Genomic DNA, 22,919 nt, shown 5'->3' with positions numbered 1-22,919 from the left:
AGGACAGGGAGCGATGGCGGCTCTGAGGACGGGGAGCGATGGCGGCTCTGAGGGCGGGGAGCGATGGCGGCTCTGAGGGACAGGGAGCGATGGCGGCTCTGAGGACGGGGAGCGATGGCGGCTCTGAGGGCGGGGAGCGATGGCGGCTCAGGGCACGGGGAGCGATGGCGGCTCTGAGGACAGGGAGCGATGGCGGCTCTGAGGGACGGGGAGCGATGGCGGCTCTGAGGACAGGGAGCGATGGCGGCTCTGGGCACGGGGAGCGATGGCGGCGGTGCAGTCGCTGCCCCTGCCGAGAGGGGGCGCCCCACGCGCCACCGCCCCGCGCGCAGCGCGGGAACCGTGACGTGCCCCGCGCGCGCGCCACGGCCCCGCTGTCACGTGACGCCCCGGTCGCGCGCGGCCGGACGTGCCCGCCGGAGCGCCGGAAGCGGCGGCGCGCGGGGCGCCGCGGGAGGCTGAGCCCGGCAAGATGGCGGAGTGAGTGCGCGGCGGAGGGGGCGGCCCGGGGCTGCGGGGCACGGCCGTGCCGTGTCGTGCCGGGCCGGGCCGGGCCGGGCCGGGCCGTGTCGTGTCGTGCCGTGCCGTGCCGGGCCGGGCCGGGCCGTGTCGTGCCGGGCCGGGCCGGGCCGGGCCGGGCCGTGCCGGTATCGGTCCTGCTGCGGGGCACGGCCGGGCCGTGCTGTGCTGTGCCGTTCCTGCCGGGGGTGCCTCTCCCCGCAGCAGCGGCTCGCGGTGCGGCCGGCCCCGAGCGGCCCCCGCGGTGCCGAGGCTCCGGGCGCTGAGGGCTCCGGGCGCTGAGGCGCGGCGGGGCGCTGGCCGCGGGTTTGTTGGTGCGCACACGCTGCGGGGGCCGGTCGTGCCCTCGGCGCCAGACTTTCGGTGCGTCCCAGGCTGCGCTGCAGCGTGTTGGGTGTCTGCAGTGCGTGAAGCCACTCAGCAGTAATCCGCTCCATGAACGTGAACTTCCAGTATTTGTCTAGTCAGAGACTGCGTTTAAAAAACGACCGTAACGAGTTGGTCACCATTACGAGTTCAGCATGATCTGGTGGTTGGTTGATGTGTGCATATCTGTAGTAGGCTTTATCATGCTGCTCCCATCCAGTATAATCACATATTATATTATCCTGACAGGTCTTCAAATGCCACCCATGAAGTCATCAATGCCACCCTCCACACTATGCTGGCTGCTACTACCAAGTTGGTGGCACCTACACCTCCCAAACCCATCCTTCCAGTTCAGACTGGAGTCCAGGCACAGCAAGAGGAACAGTCTAGTGGCATGACGATTTTTTTTAGTCTTCTTGTTATAGGTGAATGATGAACTGAAAGTCTGTTAATCTCTGTTAATTGTACTCTGTGTCTGAGGACATAGGCCAGCTCAAAATCATAGCGGTTTATTTCTCCTCTGGTTCTCTCTGTGAAGTGGGATTTTGCACAGGCACAGGGATTTAGAACATTTATGGTGGTGGGAGCTACTGCTTTGACTGGTGCTTCTTGGTTTATTGCCAAAGCGAAGTCTACTAAATCATTAGGAGAAGTTTGCTTGTGTATTCTAAAAATACTACTGAAAAGTATATTTTATTATTTTCTAACACTTTTGAATCTCCATTTTTTTCCCTTCACAGCCATTTGCATCATATTGGTGCATTTACTGATAGAATACCGCCTTCATTTTTTACCAGAGAGTGTGGCTGTTGTTTCTTTAGGTGAGTAGCCATGACATTTTTGTTGGATTTGTGTTAATCCAGGGACTGTCAGTAGTATGCACTGGAGATAATGCTCTGTTGTGTGTTAGCCATCACTAGAAAGATGCAGCAAACCAGATGCAGTGAAGAAAACAACTAATTAACAGAGTTAAATTGATTGAAGGAATAAAGAAATGAGCATACATGCAGAGACTGGCCCAGAAAAATGACACCTATAGGGATGTCACTACCTGAGTAGTTTGGCATCTTCCTCTAGTTTGCATCCTAAGGGTGGGACAAGATGTGCAGCACTCCCTGGTTCTGAGGCTCTGGCCTTCCCTTTGAAGTGGTACATGTGTTTATATTGGTGTTGGTAGAATTGTGTCTGAGTGTGGGATTTTAATGTAGCTGGGGACTGCAACTGTCCTGAAAACTCGCCTTAACTATCCCAGTAGTACCAAGACAAGAGCTCTTCCTATGGGTTGAGCCATAAAAGTGTCAATCTTCATGGAGATCAAGTGCTTACTTAATTTGGATTAAATCTGGAGTATTCCTGAGCCTGTAGTTTTATGTCAGGGTAATTTAATTTATTTGTATGCTGTTGCTCCTGATTAATAAATGTGTAAATGAGGAGCAAATCAGGCCAAATACATTCATTATTTTCTCTACATGCTGTCTAATGTTTAAAGAACCTGGTCTGAGTGTTCCCAGCACCAGTTTTTCAGCTGTGACTTGTCTTCAAGATTCTGTGGTATTTTTGCTTCTCTTGCTAGTGATGCTTTCACTGGCAGTTGTTCTAAAATTACAACAAGAAGACAAAGCTGCTCAGTTATAATCTGGATGCAGCTCAAAGGACTGTATTACTGGTTGAGCAGGTAGATTTTTGACTATCCTGGGCTAGGCTGGTACCTTCTCTCATATTTCTTAACTGTATTTTTACACAGTTTCTCAATGGGAGCAAATGAGCTTTCTGGTGCTTGTCAGTAACTTAAGCTTTCTGGAAAACAGGGATCTTCTTGCATCCTGGGTGCTAGATCGAGAAAATCTTAGAGCTGTTACTTGGCAGAAAGAGAAGCATATTTTCCAGCAGTGTGACTCCCTGGATTTGTAGATAACTGGGTGTGGTGGAGACCACATCATGTTTCTCACACAGTAGGTTTTGGAGCTTCAAGCAGCATTCACTTGCAAAGCCCTATGTGAGTTTCAGTGTTTCTGTTTAACTGAAAAACAAACAGGTGGGTAAGGATCCTGTCCTAGTGCTGGGTGTTGCACACACCCTTCATCTTTATAGCAGCAACATCCTTCAGGCTTTTTTTTTGTGCCTTTATGGTTCTGTACATGACACGGGTCCGAGCTGCTGCAGCTCATCCAGACTCACTTTGTCATCCTCACAGAAACCACACAGTGCTTGATTCACTGTTGACACACTTCTCTTTCCGTCCCTCCTTGCGTTGTTGCCGTGGACTGGTGAGATGTCTAGTGAACGTATTTCCCAGTGTCCTGAAAGGTGCCAAAAGGACATTGCTATCCCTTCAGTATCCTTCCCCTTTGTGCACAAAAGCCCAAGTACAGGGTGTTGATTTGGCTTCAAATCAGGTTAGTTACCATGGCTGTTAAATAGCTAATCTAAATTAAGCATAATCCCCAATATAAAATGCAGCAGTATAGTGATTGCTCTTGCTGGCATAGCTTTGGATTTTCTTTGCTATCATTCCATGTATCCTGGGCAGTGTGGAGCAGAGGTGTTGAGCCAGCTTGTGTCCCTCTTCCTGCTGAGCTGTGCAGAGCAGCAGAGGCACAGTCATTCTCCTCTTTCTGTTTCTTGTTATTGGCATCTCAGCTGCAGGAGAAGGGTTTTAGCTGTTGGATTTAGTGTTGGTGTGTGCTGTGTTCCTGTAAGCCCCAACAAAATCCTGTTCAAGAAACAGCTTCTTGCCAGGGCTGTCGCTGCTACTCAGGGTGGGTCAGAAGGAGCAGGGCTGTGTCCCTTGTGTTCTGTTTAGAGGCCGTGCAGGAACTTGCTCAGTTGGGTTTTGGGGTGAACCACAGCAGTCTGTCCCCCCAGTGAGGCGACATGATACCAGCAGATGCAATTCCTGTGAGTCAACAGGGTGTTATACCCAGGAGCAGCCCAGGTAACAGATGTCCTGTGTCATTTCAGCCTTATTTATTTAGTTTATAGACTCAGTCATACTTAAAGTACTCTCAGCCCTGGTGACAGGACTCAGCACCTGTATAATCACTGGAGTTGCCAGCTCAGTGCTGCTCAGTCACCCTCTGGTCCTGGTAATGCTCTGCACAGCTGCAAGAGCACAGCTTGAGTTTCAAGTATCCAGTTTTGCCAGCAGTGCCAGAAGTGAGGTGTGTCCTGTTTTGACTTGTAAATTAAGCAAATGTTCTCAGGAAGTCATTGAAGGCTAATAAAAGTGGCAGCAGAGAAGAGGGGTATGATTTTCACAAATGTTTTTCCTCCCATTGTCTAAGCTGCTCGGAAGCTTCCGATTTATGGTTTCTAGGGGGTGTGTCTCTGCTGCTGGACTGGGGGAGTGCGTTCTCTGAGGCTGGATTTTGATCCTCGTCCTTATAAGTTGCTGGAATTTCGTTGGTAACAATAGTTGCCAGAAATGTTTTTTCTCTTTGATTTGTTACTGAGTTTTAACATGTTCTCAGAAAAAATGAAGGTTGGTTGCAATAAGAAAATGCCTATAAAATTTTCCAAAAAATGAGGTATAGATTAGTAAGTCTTACAGACTTACCCTTCTAATTAGCCCCTTGACAGAATGGACCTGCCTGATTTAATAGAACCAGCTGATCAAAAACTGCGTTCATTCATTTAGTAATAAAGGAAGAGTAGTTTGTAAATGTATGTGGCATGTGAGTGGCTGTATCTGTGTTCTGTCCTTCAAGGAACAACAGACCTTTGATGTTCCTTCATTAATGTTTTCCCCTTCCTTTCCATAGAAACTATTTCATGGAACAATTATTTCTACCCTCTGGGACTGATGCCTTCACAGATTTTTGTATAAAAGAAGGCTTAGGCCTCATGGCTTTGTGTGTGTGACACATCCATCAGGAGTAATCCATGTGATTCTGTTTGTGAGACGCTTTTGTTAGCTACAGCATGAGAGGAGGTCTCATGAGTTGAAGGAAAGCATGCTTAACATGAGTTACAGGAAAGCATACTTAAAGCTTCTCAGACACTTTGTACCTTTCATTTGGAGTATTTGACTTCTATGTCCCAGTGTTTGACTGTAAAGTCTCCATTCTGTAAATAATAAAACACAACTATGCAGAGACACAGATCTGAAATCTGACTAAAGACAAGTTCCCTATAACTACTTGAAAACAACTAATGACAGTTCATGAGTTATCTTCATGACTTCCAGAAGAAATATTGTTACAGTTTTATGTCTTTATGTTTGAAAATGTATAGGAGGAAAGAGTACGATAATCTTTAACCATTGAGTTTGCAGTAGCCTTGATAAAATTATTTTATATTCAGATTATTTCTACATGACTTAAACAATGTGTAATTCATTTGGAAAATAGTTCTGACAGGGTCTCCACCCTGATCAGAGTTTGTTGCCTTCTTCATTGCCAGAAAGTGCTATGATTTCATTCAAACAAAATTCATTTCTGTGGAGAAGACTGATTTCATTTAAGCTGCTTCAACTGCAAATAATACTGAAATGACATGAAGCACAGATGCCTAACTATAACTTCCTGATTCTTCAGCAAGAAAGGTGGAATTTTATTTGAGTGCAGCTTAGATGAGAAGCGGTTTGAGTAGTTAAGCCTGTTACCTTTCTGAACCAGTGAGCATCACACTCTCAGTAGGTCTGTTTGGAGTTGGGATATCCCAAGAGACAATCTGTTGTGCAGGGAAGCTCTGGAATTATGTAACATGTTGGAAATTGGATATTTGGGTATTAAACCCAAAACTACTCCGTGTTTTCATGGTTTAGGAATGAAAGACTTGCTGCACTCTGTTTTGCCTTGTTTTCACTTCTAAAACTTGGAGAGCTGATAAACAGTGATGTGTTTTGTGGCTATTTCAGAATGTTTTCTTATTCTCTCCTAGGTATCCTTATGGGAGCTTTTATAAAAATCATAGAGGCTCAAAAGCTGGCCAACTGGAAGGTAAAGTTGTAACAATTAATTTTTAATTGTAGAAAAATCCCTAAATCTTATGAAAAAGGCTTTGTAATACTTGATGTTTTAGAGGGCAAGTCCTAGCAGAAGTTTCTGCAAGAGCTGAAGTCTACAGTGAAGCAAGGATTTTGTCTCCTACCATTTAGCCACATTATCAAAGCAATGAACTCTTCACTATTCCTGCTTTAATTTGAAATCTTGCAGCATTTAAACTGTGATTTTTGTTTCATAGCACCAAACAGTTTATTAGATCACTGAACTGATTGAAGTCACAGTGATTTGAATTGCCAGTTCTAAACAGGATTTATATCAGCCAGCTGAAAATCTTGGTCTGAGTAGTGAATTTTAATCCTAGCTTGCAGCTTTATATTTCTTGGCAGTTATTGCCCTAAAGGAAGATTTTTTTTTCTCCTTAGTTGAAATACATTAAAATGCATAGATTTTCATCCTGATGTAGCTTTTGAACTACATATTATACTCCTTTTTTTGTCAACTAACTACACTGGTTCTGTGTACACTTGTTTAAACACTTACATAGCTCAACAGCCATGTTGTAATATTTCATTTTTACATATGAAGTCATTAGAAACAGTGGGGGCTGCAGTAGTTAGTGCTTTTTCATTCCTGATTTGTGTCAACTGGATTTGACTTAAAATTGAAAGTCAGTTAAATGGTCACAACATCAGCATTAAAATAGTTTCTTATTGATTAAATAAAATAATCTGAGTAAGATCATGTATGTAAGAAGGAAAAAGAAAGCTTTGTGCTCTGATTTGAGCACTCGTTCTCCAAACACAGGAAATACTGATCACAGCTGGTGAATTATGTGGGGGTTTTTTGGGAAGTGTTGGTCATATCTTGGGAGGCACTGGGGAGCTGTGCTTGCTTGTGTTGTCAGCCAAGGTGAAAGGCCACAGATACCACATAGTTAATTTGCTTATTTGAGTTATTTTCACTGTAATAAAGCTTAGGTTTTAACGTAGGCTGTTGTAATTTTAGATATGAGATTTTCTAATCAATAATAATTATGGACTTTATTACATGGTTATAAATGGTTCTAAATATATTAAATACTTTTTGTTTATCTGATAAGATAAAAAAAAAATATTTAACTGCAGACTATATCCCTGTACAAAGCAAATCTTGGATCATATCCGTGCCCTAAAAATTTTGTAATGTAATTTCTAGTGATCACTCCTTGCTGAGTGTTCATTCAAGCTCACCACTGAGACCTTGTGCTTGCTGGTGGTTCTTGGCTAGCACAGCTGATAATCAGAGTCCTCGTGTTTTATTTTCCTCTGTTTCCATGCAGCACAAACACGGTCCTTCCTTTCCATTGTTCTCACTTCCTTGTCCAGCTCTGGTTTCAGGGGCTTTTAACAAGTGTAGTGACTCAGATCTGTGGGTTTTGTTCTGGTGCAGTTACTGTGCTGACAGAAGCAGGCAGTGTCAGCCATCGATTCACAGGATTGCGAATGCACAATCATGGACTGGAGCATTTCAGTCTAAAGAATGAGTTTTGTTTTCTAAGCCCCCCAAATCCTTTAAGATGATTATCACTGGTACAGGCAGGAATGAGACTTTAAAGAGATGAGTACCTCTGTTTTGAAAGCTGGTGTTTGAACAGAGCAGTCCATCAGCTGTTTAACCTGGATTTAAACAAGTTAATCGGTGCTTGCGGAGGTGACAAGCTCTACCGTGTTCAGTGCTGGGGGGACCAGGAGGGAGTAAACAGGTGGGTAAAGAGACTGGCCCCCTCAGCTGGGATTCATTTGCCTTCTGTGTTTAGTCTGCCAGCAGAAAAACCAGGGTGCCAGGCTGGGGGTACAGCATGAGCAGTGTTAGCCAGGGGATAAGTGCCAAGGACTGAGGACACAAAAAAATAGCCTCTTACCTCATGGTGGGTTCCATTTATATCACTGTGATGGCAAAAAGGAACCATCAGAATAGTACCATTCAATTCAGGCAGAAATTACATTTGCTGAGAAGAATGCAGCCTCAGACCCCTCTGGTGGTGTGTCACCTGAGCCTGGTCACCTGCAGGGGCACGGGCTGATGATGTGATTTCCTCTTGTCAGGTGATGAGTTTTCCAGTGAACCTGCCTAGTCCCAGCTAACCTGTTCTGTTCAAACAGTGGCCGAGAGGTCACCGTTCCTTGGCAGTCCTTACAGATTTCCAGACACTCAGATAAAGTGGCAATACTCTTTGTGGAAACAGGAAGATTTTTCTTTACCATAAATAACTTGTTTTCTATGCAGCTTTTTTGGAGACGGTAATTTAAAATAAGTAACTCCTACATTTCTATCACTGGGTTGCAAAAGAACAATAGAAGTAGCTACCCTGGAATAGTTTACTGCTCTTCAGTCTTCTACTTCGTGATAAGAAGGGAGAAAGATTTTTCATTTTGCAACACTATTTTTTTTAATAGCTTTTCTTTTGGAAGACTTGGTATTATTTCAATAATGATGATATCCCTGAAATTAAAATTGATTTTTTTTCTTGCAGGAAGAAGAAATGTTTCGTCCAAATATGTTTTTTCTGCTTTTGCTTCCACCTATTATATTTGAATCTGGATATTCACTGCATAAGGTCAGTCCCTACCAGACACTCATTTTGGATGTTGAGGTTTTGTTTGGAACAGATTCTGCTTTTAGTTGTGTTCATGAAGCTTACGATAATTGCATTAAATTCCATTATATTAATCATTAGGGAATTGAGAGTGCAAAATTTAAGCCTCTTCAACCCAGAGTGCAGGGAGTGTAGCTTTGTTGCTGATAACAGTGCTGGAAAGGTGTTGGGTACAGCACAGTCGAGGTTTTCCTTGGCTGGAGAGGTTTCTTACCTCACCAGAGCTGTACAAGTGCTGGTGTGAAGGAGAAGAAGTGGGAAGGAGTAGGATCAGAAGTGGGAAAGGTGGGGTCACTCCACAGCTAAAGAAGGAGAAAATGTGTGCAAGGGTTCTGACCCCTTGCCTGGGGGCCCGTGTTTCCATGGGCATTTCTCACTGCACTCATCCTGGCCGAGGGGCTTTGGTGCTCCTGTGTGCAGCCTTTGTGCTCCAGCTGTGCTGCAGGAGAGGGAGGGAGCAGGGGCCATGGTGATGCCAGGAGCTGGCACCAACACTGGAGATCTTTTCATACAAATCACAAGGAATGGAGCAGCAACTGGGAAGTGTACAAGCCTTTTTCACATGCCCTATCTCCAACAGAGGGATTAACTTACACTTTTGCTAGGTGGCGAATATGTCAAAGTGCTGGTAAATATCCAGCTGTTTGCCTGAGGATTGGGTTGTTGTTATGGTCCCAGACTGGGAATCAGTCCTGGGAATCAGAGGGAATTGCCATTGTCCTCGAGAGAGCAGCAGTCTCTTTAGGCAGATGGTGTGGATGTGTGTCCTGGGGTACCTGGAACCAAACTAATGAGCCTTTATAATCGGAAACCCAGTTGTGAATTAGAATCTAATTAAATGCAAACCCAAACAGGAGTTTTCCCTCAGGTCATTTTTACTAATTTACTTATTTTATTACTGTGTTCCAGGGTAATTTTTTTCAGAACATTGGTTCCATCATTCTGTTCTCAGTATTTGGCACTGCAATATCAGCTTTCATTGTAGGTGGAGGAATCTATTTCCTGGGCCGGGTAAGACCTACTGCTTTGAAGCACTTAAGTTTATCTGGCTTGTTATTTGAAAGTCCATTTTTCAAGAGCTGACAAGTATAGTGAAAGTGAATTCCTGTGTCACAAAGTCCAGTTCTCTGCTCTCACAAGGGCAGTGTTATACAACCCCTTCCATGATACTGCTGGAGAGGCCATGGGGTCTCCTTCCCAGGAAATGCTCAAAAGCTCTCTGGACATGGTCCTGGGTACCGTGTTCCAGGGACCCTGCAGAGCAGGCAGGGTGGAGCAGGTGCCCTCAGTGGTTCCCTCCAACCTGAGCTGCTCTGTGACTCTGTGACACAGCATGCTTCATGGGAAAAGCAATTAAGAATTGAGTTTTACTTTTTTGTAACTTCCGCAATCTTCCTGTTGCAAGGCTGTTCCAAAACCTTTGTTCTCTAGAGCCATCTTATACTCTACAATATTAAATTTGTTTGTTCTCTCAGTATTTTTTTTGCTTCTGTGATTTGGTGTTTCCCATTGATTACATATAGACACAGATATTTGTCTTTTCTCTCAGACTTCATTCTGGTAGGCTAAACATTCTATGCTTTCCTCTTTGCCACTCAGATTTATTTTCCTTTGCATGTCTTAGTTACTCTACTCACCTGACTCTGCCCTAGTTCCCTGATCTTGGGTGACCAGAATTGTAGCAGCAGATCACTGTTGGTGGGCAGTGTTAAACTGGATAACATCACTACTGTGGATTTTTCTTAATAATGAACTCAGGATTTGATGAATAGTTTGGTTTTTAAGAACAGCGGAACACCACAGTTGATTGTGATTATGTTCTACCTATTCTTTCAGGCTGATGTAATTTATAAACTCAACATGACAGACAGGTAAGCTCTTGGGGAAATGGTATAGTATATGAAATGAAGCTTGCTTTTAGGATAGCTGTAGGTGGGAAATGCACTGCAGTTGGCCACCTCTTTTGGTTAGTGTTTAGATTGCTGAGATTCAACATTGTGTATGAAACTAAGAAATAGATGGAACACTTCTGTATCCTATTTATTACGCCCTTATTTCCAAATAGTGTTGGATTATACTCCATTCTATTGTGTTCTAGTCTATTCTGTTCTGTGCTCAGTGATTTCTCTAGACAGATACTGGGTATTTTTAACCAAACGTTAACATTTGTAAACTTGGATTAGTTGGTATTATTAATATAGGTAATAAGGGTATAACTTCCCTGTCCAAATCTTCTCTTAAAAGACAGAATAAATTTCTCAGTGTCAGTAATGTAGATTTTTTCAAGAACTTGGCTAATGGCCAAGTTCTTATGACTGGAAAGGGAGCACAGCTTATCACTGTGTGGAAACTGTAACCTAAATGGGCTTTGTTACTGTTGTTCATGTAAGTTACTAGGTAGGTATTTTTCTTTCATCTACTTTCCTCTTTTGTGTTCTCCCAGTTTTGCATTCGGCTCTTTAATATCTGCAGTTGACCCTGTGGCTACTATTGCCATTTTCAATGCCCTTAATGTGGATCCTGTGCTTAACATGTTGGTTTTTGGAGAAAGTATTCTCAACGATGCAGTCTCAATTGTCCTGACTAAGTAAGTGCATTGGAGCCAGACATGTTTATGGAAGCAGTAACTACCTTGTTTTCTGTTAGTTTTTTGGATATACAGTAATTCTTCCATCTCCATTTGGAACAAATCATGTATTTCTGGTGTAAAGCTGAATCTTGTATGGTGCTTCTGTGTAAAAAGCAGTCCATAACATGAACTGTATAGGCAGAGGACAGTAAATGGTTGCCTCATTACCGCTACCTCAGTGCCTTATCTCATTGGCCCCAGATAATTGATTGCTTTCTAATTCCATTCATTTATCAGCTCTCCTTCCATCTGAGGGTCCTGACGACAGGAACCCCACATGTCACCTGTCAGGCTTGGCACAGAAATATTCACCTTGTAGAGAGCAGCTCAGTCTCTGTGCCATTGGCTTATGCCCAGGGTCCCACTGGCCAGCATCCATGCAATAGGGTTATGTTTATGTTGGGGCTACCACGGGAAAGAGGAACATCCAATATCCTTATCTTTTGCCCATGATAATTCTTTGGGTCTGAAAGAGTAAAAAATTGATAGATGTATCTTCATGTTATTGCTGAAGCTGATAGATGTGACTGAATGTATAGAAGGAGCAGCTGTACCAAGCAGGCAGCGGAGCCAGAGTAATTTTCTAATGAACTAATTGCTTTTACTACAGTTGTGGTGCTTTTAGGGAAGACCCTGAAGGCTAAAAGCAGCCAAAAGGAACACTGGTTTTCTTTGCACAGAATTTCCATGAAATACATTCCTGAAATTCAAAGAGGTTTCTCCCATTTCCTCCTAAGAGCTGCTGTGTTTTCTTTCAGTGACCTTCTTGTCTCTCATCCACACCTAAATATTTGATGAGAGTTCTTCCTGTTCATTTGTTCTTCTCAGAGGATCACATGAGTTTTTACCGCTGTAAAATGTGTTTCCTTTTCAAAGTTTGAACATTGTTTTGAAATAGGCATCACCATAGCCTATTTACGCCATTCTGGGATTCTTCAGAGGAGCAATGCTGGATTTTTAGCAGAATTAGGTTTCCCTTTGGGGATTACACTAAGGCTTGATTTAACATCTTTTGACATTCCTCTTGTTATATATATCACAGTAAAAGCCTTTTAAGAGTGGTAGCAACAAAGAAATGGGAGTCTTTTTTGTTGTTATGCTCAAAAGATGTTTGATATTTTTGGATCCAGGCTTGGAATGTATAAGCATTTCTTGTTATTTCTCTTTTAATTGTATCTAGCACAGCAGAAGGTTTGACAAGAGAAAATATGTCAGATGTAAGTGGATGGCAAACCTTTCTACAGGCACTGGGATACTTTCTCAAGATGTTCTTTGGCTCTGCAGCACTTGGCACACTTACTGGTCTTATTTCTGCATTAATATCCTTTTTTAATCTTGTTGGTATATATGTATACATTGGTATACAACTGCAACATTCTAATAGTATTTTTTTTCTCGTCTTCTCCAGCATTTCTTAGAGGGTATTTCTTGTTAGACATTATTTTGTTTTTATGTTAGTGTGCATGGATGTGTATTAAAAGTGGCATCAAATTTTTATGAACATAATTAAGGTCTGACATGTTGTATAATAGCTTATGTGCATTGGAGTGTTATAAGATATGGTAATTGTTTTGTAAATTCAAAATATATTAATTCAATTTCAATACCAATCCATTTTAGCAAGCATATGGCTGCTTTTTTACATACATAAAACAGTTAATTAAAAAGAAAAAAAAGCTGCTTTTCCCAAGGGCCTCTGAGTCAGCCCAGCTCATTTGTCCCTATGGATCATGTGCAGGCAGCTGAATGCAGACACTGTTCTGTTTGGATTTACCCTGGGTTATATTTTGCCTCTTCCACTTCCATGAGTTGGTTGCGAAACAACCCAGGAGCTCCTCTGCTGAGATCAGGAAGGCTGTTTGCTGTAGCCCAGACACCTTTGTTACTTTTTGGGCTTGTTTAATGCTAGCTCTGACTTCAGTTTATGAGGTCTGAGCTGTTCAACAGTTGCTCATGTCAGCTGCCAAACACTTTGTTTGTAAACAACAAGAATAGAATGTTTGATTAAATACAGACATATTTCCCATCTTGGTTCATCAGCCTAATTCAAGAAACTTTTAAATTATTCCATACATCACAACCAAAGAGGGAGACAGATGTTCAACACTTCTTCGACTTGTATCTAAATGATACTAAGTCAAAGAGAAAAGCAGCTTAATTGCCCTGTGCAGTTATTTGTGCCTCAGAAGTATTTGATTTACCTGTTGTTATCAGTATTGTAGAGGCACATCAGTAACAGATCATTTTTTGTCTCTAGCTCTGTCTTCTGATAGACTTCTACCAGCAGGAGCTTCTATAAGAAACATTCCTCATACAAGAAGTTACTAATCTTTCCATACTTGAGTTGAACTCAAGGCCAATGTGTAGATTTTATTGGCTATTCAGAGGAGAAGTACATTAAGTATAATAGTTGTTTTGTAATGGAATGAACACATCAAAATATTTCTTTGATTTATTTCTTAATTTCCTTTTTCCATAACGTTTCCATGTGTACGTACTAAAGCACATTGATTTAAGGAAGACACCTTCCCTAGAATTTGGGATGATGATTATCTTTGCTTACCTTCCTTATGGACTTGCAGAAGGTATCTCACTCTCGGGTGAGTAGCAAAATGAGTTCTGACCACACTGTTTGATATGTTAAAATATTTATATACTGCTGTATAAACAAGTTTTGCCTTGTGAGAAGATGACTCTGGAGGGTCTCAGCAGTAAATCCTTGCAGAGTCTTCTGCTGACTGCCACATTCTTGCCCACAGGTATCATGGCAATCCTGTTCTCTGGCATCGTGATGTCTCACTACACACACCACAACCTGTCCCCGGTGACACAGATCCTGATGCAGCAGACACTCAGAACTGTTGCTTTCATGTGTGGTAGGTGCTGCCTGCTATTAAATCTGGTATTAACAGTTTAAAATTTAGTTTGCATGGAACGGTCATTCTGTTGAGAGCAGCAGAGATGTGAATTTGCATCCAGGCATTTGTGTGTCAATGGTGCTTGTCTTTAAGAGAAGAGAGTGGAGGCTGGAAGGCACTCAAAAGTCACCTTTCCTGCCACACTGGATAAAACATACAGTAAATCTCTCTCCCATCCTGCAGGCTCCTGCTAAGATTTGCCATGAGATTGATGACCAAATAGAGATCTATGACTCGTGTATTCCTCTGGTCTGTTTTTAGTTCTAGTAGATGAGGGTTGAGTGTTTTGGTTTTTTCTTTTTGTTTTTTTTTTTAATATAAAAATCTACTTGCAAAAACAGTAACTTCACATATGGAGAAGTTTTTGGAAGTAGTGGTACAAGCAGCTCAGAGTCCTAGAGCCTTTCCAGTTCCTTTTCAAAACCAAACCTTTGAAGAAATGACATGTTCCTGTATTACAAATATGTCCCAGATTTCCGGGGGCTGCCATGAATGAATTCTGCATTGTTTGCAGGAGGGTGCAGCGTGATCAGGGAGTGGCTTTGCTGCAAACTGAACCACTCCTTACCTGAGCACCAGCAGCTCTGCAGGGTTTGGTCAGGAAATGCCTTTTCATGTACTGTATGTAGTAATTAATAATAGGAGTAGAAAAGGTTTTCTAGAATTCTTTATTTACTATGTGATTTCTCTTTTTCAGAAACGTGTGTTTTTGCATTTCTTGGCCTGTCAATTTTTAGTTTTCCTCACAAGTTTGAAATGTCCTTTGTCATCTGGTGCATAGTAGGTATTTACTTTCTTCCATGCCATTTAGATACATTTTTGGTATTGGGGAAGGGGGAAACACCTTACAGTTAAAAGATTTTAGAATAATTGTTACAATTTATAGGTTTTTATAAAAAGACTTCCGTATTTTTGTATATTGCACAAAGTTAATGCTCCCTAATAGCATGAAATTATTCTTCTTGGTCTCAGCACTTTGGTGTACAAATACATCAGTCTTTTGAAATTCCCATCAGCTGGTATTTTGAAACCCTTCTGTATAAGATAAGTAAAAACAATGAAAAGAACCTTGCTTGTTTTGACACTATTAGAAATCTCAAAAGATGTTGAGATTATTATCCATAACCATTCTGGTTATTTTACCAGAAAACAATCATGAGTTTTTACCTGTCTTTGGGTTCCCACACAAATGATCTGTTTGAATGGGCAGTTCATAGCAACTCCAGTGCAAACCAGTATCAAACTCTGCTCCTTCGTCTCCCAGCACTGCAGCTTTTGAGTCTTTCTTTCTCATATATTGTTGCAGTCTGTTTATATTAACCAATTTAGTCCATGCATGACTTCATCTCTCTGAGTTCTTCAGAGGAAGTCCTTACTCAGGCCTTCTTCAACGTGTTCATTCTCTGACTCCTTTCCTAATTCTTTGTCTTTCTCCCCATTTCAGCGCAGCTTAGTGCAGTGACACTGAGAGTTACGTTTCACGTGGGCGTTGCCTCCACCTGTTGCCATTGTAATGGCTTAATATCAGCATGAAAAGTATGTTCCCTTTTGCAGAGTCCAGTGAGGGCAATGTGGATCCATTTCCAGTTGTGTACAATAATGTACACTGACCCATTTAATGCATGGTTCAAGGGAAGAATTGTTATCTACAGCTTCCTGATAGGGATATCAGCACAGGGAACTGCTCTGCCTGCATTACACCCAACTTCTCTATCTAATATGTATCTAAGGTGTGACATTTCCATCTGTGTAGCAATGCCCTCTCAAGTGTAATGCAAATTGTGTAATTTTGGGGTGATTCATAAAGGAAAACAGCACAGCCCTTCAAGGATCCTGCTGACTAATTGTAGGATATTTACCTTATCAAGGCCTGTTTGTAGTGGAGCTTAAAAAGAATGCTCTGGGAAAACCTTGCCTTTTTCTGAGTTAAAGTTTTCACTGTGTTTGTTAATTGTTTACCATTAAATCAATAGTCCTTTTTTTTTATTTTCTGCTCTCAAAGTGTTGTTTCAGTTTGGGGTATGTTTTATTGCCATACCCAGGGAAATGTTGAGAAACAGCCTGATGTGCTGTTTGTTTTGCTTCTGGCCTTTCTGAGCAACTGGGCCACAGGGAGACAATAGAAATACCTTACTGCCTCTTGGCTGCTGTGCCAAGGGAATGATTAAAGGAGCTGAACTGGCTGAACTGAGGAGTACTTTTACCTAAAGTAATTCTTAGTCTCCCTGGAATGCCTCCTGCGTTCCATTTATTTATTATAAATAAAGCAGCCTGGTCTCCATCAGTGACAAGTCTGATTTAGTTCCAGTTAAGCAGACAAAATGTTTCAAGAGTAAAATTCCGCAATGCCCTGTGCTGAGGGGTTTCTCTCTGTTTATGGAGCAGCACACCTTCCTGTGAGCAAAAAGAGCATATTCCCCTTCCCATGTAAAACCAGCTGCAACTGGGGCCTCATGGATGTAACACATCAAATGGTCTTTTGCTTTTATTTCTGTTTTTCAGGTGCTGGTTCTGTTTGGTAGAGCAGTGAATATTTTTCCGCTTTCCTACTTACTCAACTTTTTCCGTGATCATAAAATCACTCCCAAAATGATGTTTATCATGTGGTTTAGTGGTAAGTTAAAGCTCAAAATACTGAAAACCAGAAAAAATGTTTTATCTTTTCCATTGTGTGGCCCACTCTAGGAGGAACTGGTTTTTCATTGGTTGAGCAAACTCAACTGAACATTTGCACTATTCCGAAACCCAAGTGCAACAGAAATGTTATCTTTCCCCTTTGCACTGGAGGACTTTGCTCTGGCAAGCCCCATGAAAGCTTTTCTACATAGAGGCTGCTTGTCTCTCTAGGCCTAACAGCTTCACGGCTTGAACAAGAGTGTCTGAAGTGCTCAGACTTGTTTTAGGGTGGTAACCAAGTGATAGATAATGGGTATGCCATAGGTCTGTAAAAAACCTTTTGAAGGTGGTGAATTGCTGTAGAGTTCTCCGGGTGCTCAGGACCGGTGTCGCTGTTGATTGACTCTCCCTTGCTGCCCTGTTCTCTCCCTGAGGATTACGTGGTGCCATTCCCTATGCCCTCAGCCTCCACTTGGGCCTGGAGCCCATCGAGAAGCGGCAGCTCATCGGCACCACGACCATCATCATCGTGCTCTTCACCATCCTGCTGCTGGGAGGGGGAACCATGCCCCTCATCAGGCTCGTGGACATCGAGGACTCCAAACCACGCAAGAGGAACAAGAAGGACGTTAATCTTAGCAAGACAGAGAAGATGGTTTGTTTGGGGTTTTCCTTCAGAGGATCACTGGGGTTTGGTGGGGAGTTTTTTTCAGGTTAAACATTTTTCAGGACTAGTACATAATTTTTTACTAAAATGTTAGATGAAGGCAGTAGAAAAAACCAATGTAGTAGGAAAAAGCCAAGCAATATAATTTCAAAATATCCCAAAGACAGAGTTTGGTAGTGTTTACTCAAAATATGTGTTTGGACAAGGGGAGGAGAAATAGTCTCTTAATTCGATCCTATTATAAATTGATCTATGGGAATTAAAGTAACCCCTGCAAAAGCATAAAGAAGATGATAGAGGATTGAGTCATATACTGAGAGAAAGTAGTTGGTATAGTGTGAGACAGAAGTTAATCATAAAAGGCAGGTGGAAATCATTTTGAAAAAGTCAAAGGCCATGAGAAGGTGGTAACAACAGCCCCCTCTGACTGGACTTTATTTTGAAGCAATTTCTGGCAAAGCAAGAGATCTGACAAAGCCAACAGCCACTCTGGAACCGCTTGTGCAAAAGACTGGAGAATATGAAGTATCACAGGACATTTTTTGCCTGTTTTTCCCTAAACCATTGAAGAGTATATACAGAGTATTGTTCTCTAGGATCTTAAGATCATTTTCTCTTTGCATGAGGTCGACTGTAGTCTTTAGAATTACCTTGAACTGTCCACACAAGGAAGTGCAGGAAGAGTGCAGGGACAGCGCGTGTTCCACACAGCTCGTTTTCAGTGGCACAATGACAGCAGTGGTGCTTGCTGGATGAAAGCATTGTCCAGCTCACAAGAGAAAACCTGCACAGTAGAAACCTGCTCTCAGCAGTAGTGACAATAGAAAACATGGAACATTTGAGGTGGCTCTGGGATTCGATGGCTGAACAGACTCATACAGCCCCCAGCCCTGCAAGGCTGGGGTGGGGATCATTTCCATATTGTTCCAGCATGGCAACTGGTTGTGATAAGGGAGACCACAGAGCAGGGGCTGAAGCAGGGTGGTGGGATGACTGCCACTTCTCTTGGGTTATTCCAATATTTGTGATTTTTCTAGGGAAACACTATAGAATCTGAGCATTTATCAGAGCTCACAGAGGAGGAATATGAAGCCCAGTACATAAAACGCCAGAACCTCAAAGGGTTTATGCGGCTGGATGTTGAGTATTTGAATCCTTTCTTCACCAGAAGGCTCACACAAGAAGTAAGTCTTTCTCATTTTCTTGAAGAAGAGAAACTGGTTGAATTGGTTGTTGCCCTCAGTACCACACAGGGCTCATCATGCAGCCATACAACTTGTGTGGGGACAGTGGGACATCTGTGTATTGCTCATGCATAGAGCAGCTGTAATGAACAGCTGCTTTGTAAAAGTGCAGGTTGAACTAAGTGAGCATCTCAGAGCTACCCCAGATAAACTTGGTGTATGGATTTGTTGAACTTCCCTTTAATCGTGCAGAGAACCATGAATGGCATCAGGAGTCACTGGCTGCTGCTGCTGCTAGAAAAAGCTGCTGCCACTCGGGCAGAGGTTTTAAAGTGCCGTCACATACAGTTCCTGCCTCTTACTGTCAGTGGTCCTGTGACTTCTGGAGCTGTGATGTTGCTGCAGAGTGCAGTTTCTATCTTGGAAATAGGCACCAGCATTGTACCCTTCACTTCACAGGCTGCTCACTGGGTACCAAAGCTCTGAGGCTGTAAATGCAAAACAACACCTGACTGAACGTGTAACGTACCAATGAGTGGCTCCGAGGTATAAATACTGTGCCTTTTTCACTCTCATGCTTCAGGAATCTGAGGCTCCTTAGTCACAGAATTCACTGTTTTTCCAATTTCCCATGGAAGCATTTTGGCTGTGGAGCTGATAATTTTGTGTAAGTGCACATTCCATCTTCCTAGCCTGCTCAAAAGTACTGTTTTTCCTCTTGTTTTGTATTTTTCAAAAGTACCCTTTCTGCACTTTCCTACAAAAACTAAAGTAATTTATTGCAAAACCAGAAAGGAATCAAGAAACCAAAGTAAGCATCTGATTTGTAGTTGGTAGCCAAAAGCACAGGCTGCCATCCAGATTGCAGCCAAAGGCTGGAAGAATAAGCATGTGAATCACCGCAGCAGGCCACAAGCTTCCCAGTGTCCCTGGGAACATGAGGAGGAGAGTCAAAGCCAGGGCCTCCAGACAGCATTAGGATTGTTGAAACACACAGAGCAGGACTGTCTAGAGAACACAGGTAAAAATACCCATCATCAAAACTGGCATCTGTAGCAATAATTACTGACTGAGCACTTGATAAATATTTTCTGGTGGGAAACAGAATGGCTTTGTGTGCTCAGAGACCAGGAGCAGATTATTTCCTAAGGAATATGCCCAGCTGTGGTCCTGCTTTGCCCTGACACTGAAGGGGTGTTGCAGCAGGTGACAGAGTGCCCTGGTTTGCCTTTGCCCCAGGACTTGCACGACGGGCGCATCCAGATGAAGACCCTGACCAACAAGTGGTACGAGGAGGTGCGCCAGGGCCCCTCGGGCTCCGAGGACGACGAGCAGGAGCTGCTGCAGCAGAGCGGGGCGGGAGCGCACTGAGCTCCACCGGGGCCTCGCTGAGGGGCCCAGGGCCCGACTGCACGGGAGCTGCAATCCAAGGGTGAATGTTCACATTTCAGACGTGTCGTGTGCTCCTTGTTTAGGTAAAACCCACAGCTCTGCTGTTACTGTTCAGGAAGGGAAACCCACAAGGGTCAGACACTGGACAGCCTGAGGGAAGAACCTTTTGTTCGGACTTCACTGCATAGCAATTCCATGCAGTCTGTTGAAAAGCAGAACCATCTGCCATGAAATGATGACATTGTTAATGGGGGGGCTTCTTCTCATCCCAAAACCTGCTGTGACCACACGCTGCAGTGCAGGGCCTCTGTGTGGCTCTGCAAAACAGAACAAATTGCACTTTACCTTTTATATATGTATATAAAAGTATATTCCTTCACAGCATGAAGAGTCTTGACAGTTTATACTGTGAATTTGTTTCAGCACTAGTGAGGGAATCTGACTGGAAGAAACCTATAATTTATGGGATTTGCACATTTTGAACCCAGAAAAGATCCATACCTTGACAAGAGCAGATGTTGCACATCTGAAAATCACCTCTGAAAACATAAGTTTTGTCACTTAAGAAATTCTTGATTTCTGTTTTATGGGATTTTTTGGTTTTTATACTAAGGGATCTAATCCATAGTACTGATTATGGCATGGTTTTGGGGGAGTGGGGGCCTGTGACAGCACAGAACTGCATTTGAAATTCTAGTTTATTTTCTTTGGCTAAAGCCAGTTGCATTTGGATTTCTGTAATTGGCAGTTGCTCTTTGCCGGCACTTTGGCTTCAAATCTTAGAAAAGAGCAGCTTCTATTTTGGCTAATTTATGAAGTGTCCCTAACGCTCCAGAATTCACCAGTGGAAGTTTTAAGCTTCAGTGGAAGCAAAAGCGACGTGTACATGAGGAAAAAGAGCCACAAAAGCTAATCCAGGTACAGAAAGATTAATATTGCACGTGGCTGAAGCAGCCTCTGCTGGAAGTGCCAAACAGCTTCCATTAAGCTGTCCCATTTTTCTCTTCTGCTTACACTGTTTCAGAATCCGTGGTATCACTGCATTTGTTCTCCATGGCCCAGTGTTTGCTCAGCGTTGCCAACACCTGAACTTGTGTTTGTTGCACATTTGCCATGGTGACACACACAGCACTTTGCTCCCACTGCAAATTCCTCCTTGGTCATTTGCATATCCACTGTCGGGATGTGAATTACATCTGACATGCAAATGCACGTTTGTTTCTGAAGGCGTGAGACTTAGTTTGGGTCTGGTTTTGCTACTGAGATTTTTAATCCACTGCTTACCTAGTGGGAGAATAAAAGTTGAAGAATGTATTTAGAAATCCTGAACCTGCTGTCTGAGCAATTTTTCAGAATACTGCATCTTGGTCCCCTGCTGCCCCTTCCCTGCCTGTGGAAAGGGACTCACGGCTCGTCCCAGAGCTGAGACCTGCACAGCTGGGGCTGAGCGGGCTGTGGAAGCCATCGGTGCTTGCTTGATCCGTCGGAAGATCTGTGTGAAAATCGGGCTTTTTGTCACCCTAGTAGACCCCAGCAGGCTGAATTAAACTTTAGTTACCCATCACTCCTGCTGCATTTCTCACCTTGAGCCTTTAAGTCCAGGAGCTGCTGGAAGGTCCCTGAGAGCTTCTCCTCAGGTGTTCGGTGGTGGAGCTGCTGTCCCAGCGGGGGTAGCACGGTGCCTCAGTCCCGCTGCCGTGCCCGGTTCCCCGCGGTTCCCGGTGCCTCCCGGTGCCTCCCGGCCGCACCTGCCGTCAGGTGCGCTGCTCGCTCTCGCCCTCTGGCGGCGGCGCCGCGCCGGGACACGGCGGCTTCCCGGGAAAGCGGCAAGTGACGGCTGGGGCGGAGGGAATCGCTCTGGAGCGATTCCGGTGAAGACACGTGGGATGGTTGGGTTTAAACCCAACTATTCTAAAACTTAACATAATATTACATTTGTCAGAACTTGGAATGAAGTGTGTATTCTGAGAGAGCAAAGCTAACTCCCATGTTTTGGACCAAAAGAAGTCTTTACCATAGCGCCCAATTCTCATATTCATTTATCAATACAATGGCTTTCCTGTCAGTCACTTCACAGTTTGGAGTTCTTCACTTATTATGCTTATAAAAGAAAAATTCTTCTTTATTGACTTGCCTGGCAGTTACTTTAGATAATTTCCTATTTTATCAGGCCACTATTAAACTCTAACCCTCTTTCCACAAGCACTAGCTAGCTCCCCATCCTAACTTGGTGTCATCTGCAAATCTGTGCACGAGTGAACTTGATTTCCTAACACACTCAGTGAAGGGCCCCAGAAGCTGAAGCAGAGGTTGCTGCCTGCAGAGCCCCAGGAGCTGCTGCTCAGTGGGCTCTGGCTGATCCTCCAGGCTGAGGAGATGCTGCTTTACTTTAAACACCAAAGCACCGACGGGCTGTTTCCACAGCCTAATTCCAAAGCTGCCACAACCAAGAGTCCTTCCCTGCCCTTCAGGAGCTCAGCCTTTGGGAAGCCAGAGCAGAGCTCCGACCTGTGCTGATTAGACACCTTTAGCCTTTTCCCCACGCCTGCACCCCCCCAGGCGAGCTCACCCACCTGAGGGGAGGTTTCCACCTGTGGGGCTGCAGTTAAGGGACAGTGGCACAGGCCGAGGCTGCACAGGCCGCGAGAACAGCAGAGCCACAGGAGGTGACACAGCACAGGAACGGGGCACCTGCGCTGTCCGCTTTGTGCCATGGTGATTTTGGCGGTACAAAAGGGCCTGGTTGCAAAGCTTGCCTGGGCATTACTGAGGGCAGCTCTGGTTTGAGCTGATGGGATCTTTATAAGGGATTCACACTTCAGATTTGAACAGGAGATGGATGAGCTTTGTGGGCCCTGCTGGAGCACAGAGCTGCTGGGGAGGCTGGTCCTGCTCCCGGCCCTGCTCAGGGACAAGAGCCCCAGCTGGAAGTATTTTATACCTTCAATTAACCACCACAGGAATTAAATCATTTGAGGCAATGAAGCTGGAGGAATGGGGGGGTGGGGGAGCTATTTAAAAAGCAACTGCACCAAAATATCACC

General features: G+C 43.8%; 1 protein-coding gene across 2 annotated transcripts; it reads left to right on the top strand.

The window, feature by feature from the left end:
• Positions 1-400: 400 nt before the first annotated feature.
• SLC9A8 (solute carrier family 9 member A8) lies at positions 401-21,204 on the top strand. Of its 2 annotated transcripts, none has more exons than XM_039563476.1 (16): positions 401-480; positions 1,135-1,313; positions 1,629-1,709; positions 5,770-5,828; positions 8,347-8,430; positions 9,379-9,480; positions 10,306-10,340; positions 10,913-11,056; positions 12,279-12,417; positions 13,593-13,698; positions 13,858-13,974; positions 14,714-14,796; positions 16,519-16,630; positions 17,067-17,287; positions 18,337-18,483; positions 19,723-21,204. In XM_039563476.1, the coding sequence occupies exons 1-16, from the start codon at positions 473-475 to the stop codon at positions 19,852-19,854; spliced, it is 1,749 nt and encodes a 582-aa protein (XP_039419410.1). In that variant the 5' UTR covers positions 401-472; the 3' UTR covers positions 19,855-21,204. The 2 variants fall into 2 exon arrangements, with proteins under 2 accessions (XP_039419410.1, XP_019140007.2); XM_019284462.2 differs by lacking the exon at positions 401-480 and adding an exon at positions 813-1,051.
• The last annotated feature ends 1,715 nt before the right edge of the window (positions 21,205-22,919 follow it).

The sequence above is a fragment of the Corvus cornix genome, chromosome 20 (assembly GCF_000738735.6).
Source record: "Corvus cornix cornix isolate S_Up_H32 chromosome 20, ASM73873v5, whole genome shotgun sequence".
NCBI lineage: Eukaryota > Metazoa > Chordata > Aves > Passeriformes > Corvidae > Corvus > Corvus cornix.
This window is presented reverse-complemented; position numbering and strand designations above follow the sequence as displayed.

Excerpts from the sequence above, each read along its gene's own strand:
- SLC9A8 (XM_019284462.2), top strand. Across the intron at positions 9,481-10,305 it reads GAATCTATTTCCTGGGCCGG|GCTGATGTAATTTATAAACT; the intron begins GTAAGACCTACT and ends CTATTCTTTCAG. Across the intron at positions 13,975-14,713 it reads AACTGTTGCTTTCATGTGTG|AAACGTGTGTTTTTGCATTT; the intron begins GTAGGTGCTGCC and ends TCTCTTTTTCAG.